Source organism: Galendromus occidentalis, unplaced genomic scaffold, assembly GCF_000255335.2.
Source record: "Galendromus occidentalis unplaced genomic scaffold, Mocc_1.1 scf7180000077428, whole genome shotgun sequence".
NCBI classification, from domain to species: Eukaryota; Metazoa; Arthropoda; class Arachnida; order Mesostigmata; family Phytoseiidae; genus Galendromus; species Galendromus occidentalis.
Genome location: NW_003805416.1, coordinates 66,505 through 78,547, shown reverse-complemented (window position 1 = coordinate 78,547; position 12,043 = coordinate 66,505). Strand labels below are relative to the sequence as shown.

General features: G+C 51.1%; 2 protein-coding genes across 2 annotated transcripts; both read left to right on the top strand.

Moving 5' to 3' along the window:
- The first annotated feature begins 789 nt into the window (after positions 1 to 789).
- LOC100901683 (mitochondrial ribonuclease P protein 1 homolog) lies at positions 790 to 1,876 on the top strand. Its single transcript, XM_003742641.2, has 2 exons — positions 790 to 1,578; positions 1,664 to 1,876. The coding sequence occupies exons 1-2, from the start codon at positions 790 to 792 to the stop codon at positions 1,832 to 1,834; spliced, it is 960 nt and encodes a 319-aa protein (XP_003742689.1). The 3' UTR covers positions 1,835 to 1,876.
- Positions 1,877 to 2,231: 355 nt separating this feature from the next.
- Positions 2,232 to 7,768, top strand: LOC100901541 (canalicular multispecific organic anion transporter 2-like). Its single transcript, XM_029111265.1, has 17 exons — positions 2,232 to 2,341; positions 2,437 to 2,547; positions 2,617 to 2,778; positions 2,953 to 3,125; positions 3,239 to 3,507; positions 3,610 to 3,675; positions 3,757 to 3,894; positions 4,079 to 4,304; positions 4,435 to 5,255; positions 5,347 to 5,442; positions 5,544 to 6,008; positions 6,101 to 6,300; positions 6,403 to 6,529; positions 6,618 to 6,808; positions 6,893 to 7,245; positions 7,341 to 7,551; positions 7,633 to 7,768. The coding sequence occupies exons 1-17, from the start codon at positions 2,232 to 2,234 to the stop codon at positions 7,766 to 7,768; spliced, it is 3,855 nt and encodes a 1,284-aa protein (XP_028967098.1).
- Positions 7,769 to 12,043: the final 4,275 nt, after the last annotated feature.

Genomic DNA, 12,043 nt, shown 5'->3' with positions numbered 1-12,043 from the left:
CTACCGACGTGGAAGCCTGTGAATCTGGCCCCGTGCACGAATCGACCTTCACAGTCGGCTCGATAGCGGCTGAATGCACCATCCAACTACAATACTCGACGATACGATGACCCTTCGGGAATCATCACAGCAAAGGTCTCCTCTCCGCCGCGGAGGGGATGGCGCCTCTTGTTTTGAACGACTATGCCGCAAGAGAGAGCCGCCGCGCCGGGACGACGGTCTTCCGAGCCGGGTCGGCATCTACCTGCTCCGCTACCACACACCGCCAGCCCACCACTGTGTCGACCGCGCAGCTGCCCCGGGTTTCAGAAGAATCTGGGGAGATTCTTTTCCCGATGTGTCTTGCAAGATGCGTTGCATCCTCGAGATTTGACCGCGTAATCGAATTTTCGGACGGTCCATGACAGTCCATGATCTTGTTCAAAGCCGCCCGGATTCCGAGAGAAGGTCCAGTGGATGTCGACTGCGCGCTTCATGATACTATTCCGTGAGCCCTGCGACGAACTTGAGACATGATTTCTGTTCGTGAGATGGAACTTGTCACTGCGAAGACTCTCGGTGCCTGGTGTTCTCAGATGCGAACCTGATCATTCCTCAGAGAGAGTGACGAATTATACACGTTCCGGAATGGCGACTCTTCTCAGAAGCATGCTCTCGCGGTCATTGTCTCGAGCAGATTTGCCTAGAATGCTGATGGAAAGTCGCCGCTGCTCGTCGCTCGCAGGACAGAAAGGAGATGAACATCGATTGGATACCGACAAAACCTCGATCGTGGAGCCGGCCCGAGAAATGTCTTACAACTATCACGACTACGGACATCTGCTCGAAAAAGGAACGATTAGCAAGCAGCAGTTGAGAGCTATGGTATACTATTTGAATCGTGAAATACGGAAGGGGCGGCATGTGCCGAGACATCTGACGCCGGAACTACTCGAGGAAGTCATACAATTACCATCACTGAATAAGAGGAGACGTTTCTTGCAATTCTACGCGGGCAAAGAGTACAAAGAATACAGGAAGCAGAACCCTAGATCCCAGCCTGTTTACGACAAACCCATCATTGAGCCCTGGACGTCCACGGATGTTTTGCCCAGGTATGGCCTGTTCGCAAACTGCATCTTCCCACGAATAGAGGAGCGGAAACTCTATATGGTTCTCGAAAAACTTATGTTGCCCCGACTGCCCTTCGCCCAGAGAGTTGCAGTGGACTTTTCCTTTGACGACTTGATGAGTCCGAGGGAAATGCGGAAACTCAGCGTCGATATGAAACTCATGTTCGCGGCAAATAGATGGACGACGTCGCCGGTCAATCTTCATCTTTGTAGTTTCGATCCCGAAACTAGCTTCTCTGCGCGACTGGTGACGAATATGGTAGCCGCGAGGAAACTCGCGTTCCCGTATGAGTTATCTCCGAAACCGGTTACGGAACTATTCCCCCGGGAAAACATTGTATATTTGAGTCCCGAGGGAGAGGGAGTGCTCGACAATTTAGATGAAGATGTCATCTATGTGATAGGGGCTCTCGTCGACAAGACCAATCTGCCGGGAGTATCCGCTCGAAGAGCACGAGAACTGGGGGTGAGTTCAAAACACTGTTTGTGCGTAGATTCCGGAGGTTCTCTGCTGGTCAAGGCAGAGAGATAATATTCCTCCGAAATTCCAGGTGAGGAGTATGCGCTTCCCAACTTCTGCTTGCCTTCGATGGGAGGAGAAAGGGGACGAACGGCCGTTGCATCTGACTCATTGTGTTCAGATTCTGTCGAAGCTCTCGAGTGGATGTCCATGGGAAGAAGCTATACGAGGACTCGATGATTTCCTCACAGTAGAGCTCTGATGTACCGACTTACATCTCGTGTACGTCCTGAATAAATTGTTTCGCCGGATACAGGGCTTTACTGTGGGATAAGGGGAGCGCGAATGAATGTCGAGCATCCGTATGTAGCATGAAATGACAGCCCCGTGCTTCAGCGAACCGGCCCTGTTGGCGTGGGTTAGCATGGGAGCGTGGTTTTGGGGACGCATTTCTGCTCCCGGGGATGCGGACCTTCAGCCGTCTGATTATAGGGCGAGGAGATCAAGGCTCAGCACGAAATCATCATGGAGGGTGTGGTCTCGGTGCCGCGTCGATCCCTTATCTCTTTCCTTGTACCGTTTACCGATCCCGTAACAACGAAGCGCATCCCAACCCGCTCCTCTCTCTCTGAGTGAGCATTTCCTCTCGACCTGCGAGGATGGGCAGCGACGGTGATGAAGACCTCGAGTTCCCGGCTGAGGCCAGGACACGCATTACTCGGAAGAATACGCCCTTAATCCATCACGTGACCTTCTCTAACTTCAATGAGTAGGTACTCGCCGTCGTCTCTGCAAGAATGGGGCCGAATCTTTTGTGGAATCAACTGATTTGAGAGACCTATTTCCGAACGCTGAAATCGCCAGGTTCATGAGAGCCTGCGTCAAAGGGGAGGCACGGCTTCAGCATCTGATTCCCATGAACATAAATTTCTCCGCTAAAGTTTGCTACGAAAGATTCTTGTACTGCTCCAAAGAGTAAGTGATCCTCACCACGTTCTGCCTGATTGCCTCACATCCCCGCGATAAGCTTCTTTCCGCTCCCAGAGATGACAATCGAGATACAGAGTCGTCTAGTTCCGAGCCGGCCCAGAAAAAGAAAGCTTTGTGGAAGAAACTTCTCTACTCCTTCCATCACTTCCTTCTATGCATCCTGTGTGTGCAAGTCGGGCTCTGTGTCACCTTTGCGGCCCCAGCCTACGTCGTGAAGTTAGTGACTTCTTTGAAATTACGGTCACCAATACAGCTCTCTCGGCTAGCGAGCATCACGATTTGTGTGAAGCGTTATCAGCAGGCCCAGAATCCTCCCAAGGGCCCGAGGCTCGTCTGCCCTGAGGCCAGCATACGAAACTTCCCCGAGTAGATTTGTTCCCTCCCTCGTAGACAGATCATACGGAGCTCCGAAACCGCGACTTCGTCGACGTATTTGTGGGCTGTGATCTTGTGCATATTGACAGCAGGGTACTCGATTTTCACAAACCACAATCACTATCGGATGTATTATGGAGCACTCCAGCAAAGAGCAGCTCTGCTGACAGCTTTGTATGACAAGGTCAGAGAGCCGATAGAGGGAGCTAGGACTCTTACTGAATATAGTCAAACCAAGTGTCAGTACATCGTCGGAGCGCAATTCTCATGGGTATCGGCCAGGGTATTCAATCGGAAGCTCCATGTATGTTTCAGTGCCTACGAATCCATCCCGACGCAAGGCATCGTTACGGCGCAGGCGACATACTCAATCTGGCCTCGATCGATGTCGCCCAGGTGTTCTTGTTCACGCAGTATTGCGGCATGGCGATCGGAATTCCGATAAGAACGTGCATCTCATGTCTCATGGTATACTATTTGTTGGGTCCAGGGGCCTATGGTGCCGCTGGGAGTATTCTGCTGATGATGCCTTTGTCGTTCTACGTGGCGTACAGACTACAAATTATCAACGTACGTATTCGTTTGGAGCAGTCGCTGAACTGTCATCTGAAATATCATCGCGGAATCACTCCTTGGAGCTTATGTCCACTAGCCCTTGAGTCTCATCCGCAGCGAGAGATTCTGATTGAGAAGGATAAGAGAATGAGCACGACGAGCGAACTCTTCAGCAGTATGAAAGTGAGTGGACTACTGGTCGGAAATTCGATCCAATTGCGCTGCTGCGCTCATGTGGGTGATGCCCCTCCCTCACGTCAACAGATCATCAAGTTATTCGCTTGGGAGGAAGCGTTCATGGAGAAAATCATGAAAGTTCGAGAAATCGAGGGCAAGGTACTCGAGAAGTTTCTCTACGGGGAATCAATTGCCATTCTCATCTGGAACAGCAGTCCATTCGTCGTGAGTAGAAACTCGAGATGTCTGTGATGGACTTGAAGATCGCGCATCCCCGATATCGCCTCAAGGGTTGCGTCCGCGGTTTCGCCCCAATGGGGATTCGTCCCATCTCCCGGGTGACTGAGATCGGTCTCCCTCTGGATCGATCTCGAGCAGAGCATTTTGAGCAAAATTGCCTCCCTGGCAGGTGGCTTTGGCAACGTACACCTGCTTCCTACTATTCGACGGTAACGCCGTCCTACGGGCCGATGCGGCCTTCACTGCGATGCTGATTTTCGGTATACTCCGCTTCTACTTCATATACCTGCCTGCTGTGCTGTCCAAACTCGTACAGGCAAGGGTTGCTCTCCAACGGATCGAACAATTCCTCAACTGTGAAGATCTCGTCGAAGGACCCGACCGCGTTGTGGAAGGTTCGCGCCGCTCTCACTGATCCGCACTCGGGCGTCAATCGAGCTCACCCTCCAGAAGCAGGAGTCACTCAACCGATCGAAATGCGTCTCGAGTCGATGGAGATAATTTCGGAATTCTTTTTTCACGTAGATGATGATGTCGTGATAGACATCCGAGAAGCTACCTTCGCTTGGGGCCAGGAAGTCAGTCTGAAAGACATAGATCTCAGGGTCAAGCGAGGCGAGCTGATCGCGGTGTTGGGTCAGATTGGAACTGGGAAATCCTCGCTGCTCTCCGCCATGCTGGGAGAGATGAATCAAGTCGGTGGGTCGATAGCCATCAGAGACGTGAAGATCGCTTACGTGCCCCAGCAAGCTTGGATCCAGAGTGGAACGGTTCGGCAGAACATACTCTTCAGGAATCAGTTAGACAAGCACTACTACTCGAAGGTTATCAAGAACTGCGCCCTTCGGCCCGACATCAGACTTCTCATTGACGGCGATCAAACCGAAGTTGGAGATCGAGGAATGAATCTGTCAGGGGGTCAGAAGCAGAGGATCAGCATCGCTCGAGCGGTCTATCATCAGGCCGAATTGTATTTATTCGATGATCCTCTGAGCGCTTTGGATGCCCATGTGGCCGACGTGATATTCCGCGACGTTATCAGCAACAGGGGAATGTTGCGCCACACGACCCGGATAATAGCGACCCACAACGAGTCGATACTGCCAATGTGTGACCGTGTTCTGGTCTTGGACCATGGCAAAATAATAGCTTCAGGAACATTCAACGAACTCGCCAGTGTATTGAATATGAGGAGAAGGTCAAGTGTGATACCGCGAGACTCCGAAGACGTGCCGAAGTCCACGTTGATGCTCACTTTCTTGAAGACACCGGCGACCACGTCACCTGCCGATGAAGACCAGGATTTCAAATTCCATATCGAGGACGAAGTCAAACGAGGCGGTGACGTACGATTCCGAATCACGTATCACTAAAGGTTGCCCCCGGAGCGCCTCCTATTTCGTGACTCTCTAAGTTTCCCCTCCTTTCGATTGACAGATCAACTGGGGCGTCTACCAGACCATGGCGCAACATTTTGGCATGAAACCTCTGATCGCGGTCGCTACTCTTTACGTACTTTTCCGAGTTCTAGATGTGAGTCTAGCTGAATTAATCTTCCTCGGGAAGAGCTGCCCACCCGAGATTGACTCACTCCGGAAGAGCACACGGTTATTCTAAAAACGGATTCGGCGCAGATCGGAGGCATTGTCTGGATCAGGCATTGGACGGGCGGCATCGAGGATCTGGTTCGATACAACCAGAGCAGCGAGAATTTCAATTTCCACGAAAGCTACAAGGCGCAAACCTCTCATGGCCTTACGATCTTCGCCTTCATAGGATTAGGGGCGGGTGCATCCACATTGATCGGCTTCCTGGTTCTAGCAAACTCATGTCACCGAGTTTCTATGAACCTGCACCAAACCATGTTGAAGTCTATGCTGCACGCGCCATTGTCGTTCTTCGATTTGACACCCGTCGGACGAATCATCAACCGCTTCAGCAAAGATGTCACCGTCATGGATATGGAGCTGTATCAGATTTTCGATGACTACCTCGGATTCTTGCTCTCCATCTTGGGCTGCGTCGTTCTGGTCTTCGTCGAGTTGCATATCATGATATTGGCCCTGGTTCCCGCGGTCCTGATATTCATTTACATAAGGGTGCGTGTCGCTGTGAGATACCGGCATTCGGTCCCCTTCAAATCTGTATTGTACTGGAGCCGGGACCAAGGCTGGAATCTACAACCTTCCAGTCAATTTATCTGCAAGCAGCTCGCCAGTCGAAACGTCTGATGCTCATGTGCAGATCTCCGGTTTTGAATGACTTCTCGGAAGTTCTGAGTGGCGTCTCGGTCATCAGAGCGTACAAAGCCGAGAACATGCTGCTGATCCGCAATCATCTTCGAGTGGATGTCAGTCAGAACACTATGCTGCACAACTTGATAACAGTGAGGTGGGTTGGCAGGGACTAGGAGAGGAGTCGATTCCCTCCACTCAGGAAAAGTGCAAAGGCGGAGAAAGGTTCCAGCGATTAAGTTCCCGTCGAATATTTCAGATGGGCAGCGGTTAGAGTCGACGCCCTGAATGCCTTGTTCATGTTTTTCATGATCTCGATCATACTCCTCAACGGGAGGGAACTCGGCATGGGAACAGCTGGTCTGCTGATATCCTACACTATGACGGTGAATGCCAACGGAGAAATCTAACGGAGAACGACAATGATTTGAGAGGGTGCTGAGTCTCGGGACTAATCGAGGAGCTCGCTTCCAGGTCACGCGCTTCATGGCTCGTTTCATCGAATCCTCGACCCTGCTAGAAAGCGCCGTTGTCTCAGCGGAGCGTTTGTTCGAATACGGCGAGATACCCTCCGAAGCGCCCTGGGAGATAGAATCCGCAACGCCTCCCACCGACTGGCCGCATGCCGGCGTGGTCGACTTCGAGAACTACTCGTGTCGCTACAGGTACGAACTCATGGGATCGGTGAATCGATTCGATAGATGTTTGAAGCCGCGAGTCCGGACGTTCTCGTTATCTCTTCACCACAGAGAAGGGACTCCACTCGTGCTCAACAACCTCAATCTCCATATCGATGCTGGCAAGAAAGTCGGCGTCGTTGGACGCACCGGGGCCGGCAAGAGCTCCCTCACTCTAGCTTTGTTTCGAATACTTGAAGCGTCCGAGGGTCGCATACGGATCGATGGCATCGATACCTCGACGTTGGGCTTGCACACTCTCAGGAAGCGGCTCACGATGATTCCTCAGGATCCGATTCTTTTCCGCGGAACCCTGAGGAGCAATCTCGATCCCGACCATGAATTCTCTGATGAACTGGTGGAGGAGGCGGCTCGAGCAGCTCATCTGAGAAAGGATCTGAAACTGACATCGGAAATCAGCGAAGGTGATCGCTCTTGAGTTCACCTTGCATTTGTTTCTCTTCGCTGAAGTCGAACGTTCTCTCACGGATCGAGGTATTTGTGTCCGCTTTCTTCACAGAGGGCTCGAACATTTCACTCGGTGAGCGTCAATTGGTCTGTCTGGGCAGAGCTCTGCTGCGGAAATCGAAGATACTCGTTTTGGATGAAGCCACGGCGGCTGTCGATGCGGCGACCGATGCTCTCATTCAGAGGACCATCCGGAATGTATTCGAATCTTCGACGGTGATCACGATCGCTCATCGGCTTCAGACGATCCTCGACTACGATACGTGGGTCCTCAACCCTCCTACGGAGCGTCGAATCTCAGATGGCGGAGGCGGGAATAACATTTTCGCTCTCGCCCACCCCAGAGTCATCGTGATGAGTGCCGGGGAAATAATAGAGAAAGGATGTCCAAGGGACCTAATAGAGGATAGGAACTCGACCTTCCACGGCATGGCTAAAGATGCCGGTTTGGTGACAAGAGGATCCATTCCCACCAGCTGAGGGACAGTATTTTTCCGTTCGTCCGTGTTTTCGAGGATTCTTCGCCAGTTGTTGTGTCTCGATGGCGGGCTGTTTTCAGTATTGAGCGCGAATAATCAATGAAATCCTCTCTATCTGTACCGTGTATTCATCTCCGAATATATGAACGTGAATTAGGCACGCCAAGAGCGAAGTCCCGATTCCTGATTCTGGGCTTCCGATTGGCGCTACATGTTTACGATTGGTTGGGTACCGCATCCCCGAATCCTGGATGCCCGATTCCGGGGTGCCCGAATCGTCGGTAGCACTTCGGCTCTAAACCTCACGCTTGAATTGGGTCAGGCTTCCGTCGCAGCCTAACCCGTATTTTCCCGTTTTTTCCCCTAACCTCTCAGAATCGGGCTTGTTGAAATCGGGCCTCCGGGACGGTACCGCACGACTCGCCTTGACTGATCGAGATGCGGAATGGTATCCCGAGAGCGATCTATATGATTCGTGGAGATGGTATTTTTCGGGGACTCGACCGGGACGACGACTCCCCAGCCTCGCTCTCCCCGCTTTCGTGAAGTCTAGTCATTTATCGTCAGTTTAGGCGGCCAATTCCCTCTGGGGAGACCTCTCGACTGACGATACCAACGAACGTAATCGATTGAGATGTCTGATTCCTTGGAGCAGCGACGATCTAGACTGAGTTCCGTTCGGCGACGACTCGTCGATTTGGAGGAATTGACAGGACAGTCAGAGGCTGTAATGCGTGAGATTGCTGACGGAACACGGTCAACAACTCATGCTTCCGCGAATTTCCGCTGGGAAAGGAGACTCCCCGTCCCAAACCCCTACATGCTCAAGGAAGAGGTCGTAAATTTCCACTTCGTATAGACATTAAACATCATATGTGTTAGTAATGATGATTTCTGGCTCGTCTTGAGTGAACGCGCTTCTTTGCGGGCTGTGGAATGTAAAGCCCATTTCGATTACCAGCTGGTCGGATGAATGCGGAAAAGATCCTCAACAGTCACACCTAGCAAAGCTCCCGGATGTCCGCTGCCGGAATAACGTGACAGAAGTCAAGTCACGTCTCTAGCGGCGTCTCCATAACACATTGCGTAATCAGCAACTTCTAATTGAAGTTTTGGTACGCTTTGCTTAAACAGCGCTAAACAACGCCAAGTTGCACAAGATTCCGCTTGTTTTGTGTCGTCGCACACCGCAGCGGCAATTCAATCAAGTCGGTGACATCCATTCACCGGTGTCACCGTTTCGTGTCGCTTCAACCACGCACAATCATGCGAAACAGGCTGTGCTTGTCCCAATCAAGGGCCGAGCGAATTAACTCGGAAGGCTATGGGTCGTAGACTAGAAGCGAACTATTTCTTGGTTTTGTTGTGGCCGCTGAATGGTACGCGTGACTTACCGTGTATCACAAGCCACTTGGGTTGGATCCTCTTTTTTTGTTATGTTTTTAGTTAATGGCGTGGCTAATGCGGGTTGACCCATAGCCGAGGCATGAGGAAGATCTCAGGGGTGTTCCCTGTTTTCCAAGCGAGAAACATTAAAAAAAAACACGAAACCTGTGAGTGGGCTCCATCGGAATGCTCCTGAATGTCATCCTCGTCAACGACTGATTGAAGGTGTGCTACGAGACGATCAGCCCTCTGACGCCTTGGAAGTATAATAAATCATTTTCATAAGTGCCGATAGCACTTTGTCGCGACCGCAGCTGCTGCGATACTCTCCGTCGATGTTGTACCTTCCGCTGTACATCAGCATCGATCAAATAATGAAAAGAAAGAGGGCCGCCGTAACGACTAACAGCAACCAGACACCCCCACGTCTGCCTGAAATGGCCCCGTCAGGCAGATGGCACGCGTTAGGCAGCTGGCCTGGATGCGTACAACGTCGGCAGTGAGGACAGCGTTATCTCAACATTCGCGTAATTCGTAACTTATTACAAGGCCCGATGCGAGGTTAGTTGGGGTGCTGGCCAGCTTATTACTTCGAAAAAGTGTAAGAGAAAAAAATCGAGGAACGAGCGAGCAGGAATAAAAGCATTTGGCAATAACTCTGTGGAGGGCCCCCCATAGGAAACCACTAGCGACGCCTACTACTCGGACAGCGAGCTTCAAGTTCGCCTTCAACGGCATTGCAGAACTCACCTCACCTCACTCCCGTCGTCCGAAGGAGTCGTGCTCAGCCAAGCGAGCACCGCGTGTTGTTACGGCGCCGATCCGAGCTAATGTCTTCATGCTTTGTCTTAGGAGACATCCGGCCGGACGGCTGTTAGTCCACCACTCGGTCCGCTCGTGTGCTCAAAGGAGCTCGATCCATCCAGGATCCGGCCACCCACTCTCCGACTCGGAACTCCAAATGAACGCCATCACACAGAAGAAACGCTCCCAGAAGCCCGAGAGAAAAGGCCGAGGAATCCAAAGCCTGGCACGAAAGCTCACGGACACTGTTTATTGACCATCGACGGTTATCGCACTCTCGACATCATCGCTCACGGCTCGAATAAGCTCCATGAATCGCGAGATTTTACCCTCGAACTTGAGGCATTCATTCGCATCACCATGATCGAGGGAAATTTTCGAATTCATCCGATAGCTTTTCCTTTTTTCAGAAAGCGTCTCCGACTGCGACCACAGCTCAGCGGAATTTCCGTTCGCAGTCGCTGTCGACGGTTCCGTTCCACGATAGTCGCACCTTAGAATTGTTCGATAACCGCAAGTTCCTGTAGTCCAGCAGAAAAAAATAAAAGACCCTGTGCTGTGACCGGACGCTCATAATGGCCTCCTCCGCTCGCTCGCTCCGTTTGCCTGCTTATTTCACTGGAAGGGAGTGAGCGGAAGATCCATCTGAGAGAAGAGAAAAGCCTGCCTGACTGCCTGTCCGCCTGCATATGCTCGTCGCGATATTCAACACCGTAGCCCGGCTGTCCTATTACGTCGACGAAGTCTTCCGTTGGCCGCTGCTGGTGCTGCGGCGTTGGTGGTGCTACTCAGCTTCGTCATCCTTCGCAGAAGCGGCAGAAAAACTTTCATTGCCGAAGAAGGAAAACAAGCAGACCTAGCTAAGCATCTGCTTATGCTTCACCTGCCCCCGCGTGCACAAGCATGCCAGCCTGCTCACTTGACTGGCAGCAGCAACCTGGCTTCCTTCTCCGCTGGTTTGAGCCTCCTGAAGCTTCCGCCTCGTGAGGAACAAATACGAAACTCAGTCACGAAATGAACAGACTTCACTTCAGACTCACTCTTCTTCACGCACTCGTATGATGCCGCGCTTGACTGAACGTTCAAAATGCCTCGAAGTTGATACTTGTGTTTCGATTCCGCATCCGATAACGTGTTGCTACAAACATGGGAGACCAAATCAGACAAAAGATGAATTTTTCCTCAAACGTATGATTGTCCGCTTTTATTCCATTCTCCACTGCATCTTTCATGGTTCTGAATAAATTAAAAACTCTCTCTACATTCTAGTTCTTCATGCATGTACAGATAGGATGTTACGAGATTGAAACAAGGTGTGTATTTGTATCTTAAACTCGAAAAGGGGAAACTATTCGCGGATTCCGACGAAACTGATGCAGCTTCGTCTCGGGGTCGAGGCTCCCCGTATGCATCGGAGCCCGTCCCCGAGTTCTTCTCTTCAAACACTCTGCTCATATGTGCTCATTGGCCTCTATCCGATGAATTCCTTCCTCTACATTCATCAACTGCATGTCAACTGACTCGAACTATCTACAAACTGGAGTCGTTCGAAAACATTGTCAAATGCTGGGGATAAATTAAAGTAGCAATCGTTATATTAGGCTTGACATAATCGTGCATCAGAATGTATAGTGCTGATAGGATAAATACTCCGGCAGGTTCACTCTCATTGAATTCTAGATTAGAATGATTTCTATATCCCCGCTTGTTCAGAGTCGATGTTGGCGTCGGACGACCGGGATAGCGTCCATAGGAAGAGAGTTTACAGTGATTGATCTCATGTTCCTCCGTCTTCAGTCTCCCGGATCGACGACTATTCCACTCGCTGAGTCATTCTGTCGCCGATCCCATTCATTCATCTCTTCAGTCATTCGTCCGTTCATCCATTCATTCTGTCGAAATTCTCCATGCGGACACGCATCAACACTGTCCAATCTTTGTTTCTGCTTATGTACAATATATTATAGTAAAGTCCCTTCCACATGGAAGGAGTTGTCTATGTGTACAACGAGATCAAACATTATAGGTCATTTCCGGCGAAGATTGTGAGTCTTTCCGTCACGTTCACATTGTCTCAGACTAGGTT

Coding starts and splice junctions, on each gene's coding strand:
- LOC100901683 (XM_003742641.2), top strand. CDS start 790: ATGTCTTACAACTATCACGACTACGGACATCTGCTCGAAAAAGGAACG. Junction 1,579..1,663: donor GAAGAGCACGAGAACTGGGG/GTGAGTTCAAAA, acceptor CCGAAATTCCAG/GTGAGGAGTATGCGCTTCCC.
- LOC100901541 (XM_029111265.1), top strand. CDS start 2,232: ATGGGCAGCGACGGTGATGAAGACCTCGAGTTCCCGGCTGAGGCCAGG. Junction 3,508..3,609: donor ACAGACTACAAATTATCAAC/GTACGTATTCGT, acceptor TCTCATCCGCAG/CGAGAGATTCTGATTGAGAA. Junction 6,301..6,402: donor CACAACTTGATAACAGTGAG/GTGGGTTGGCAG, acceptor CGAATATTTCAG/ATGGGCAGCGGTTAGAGTCG.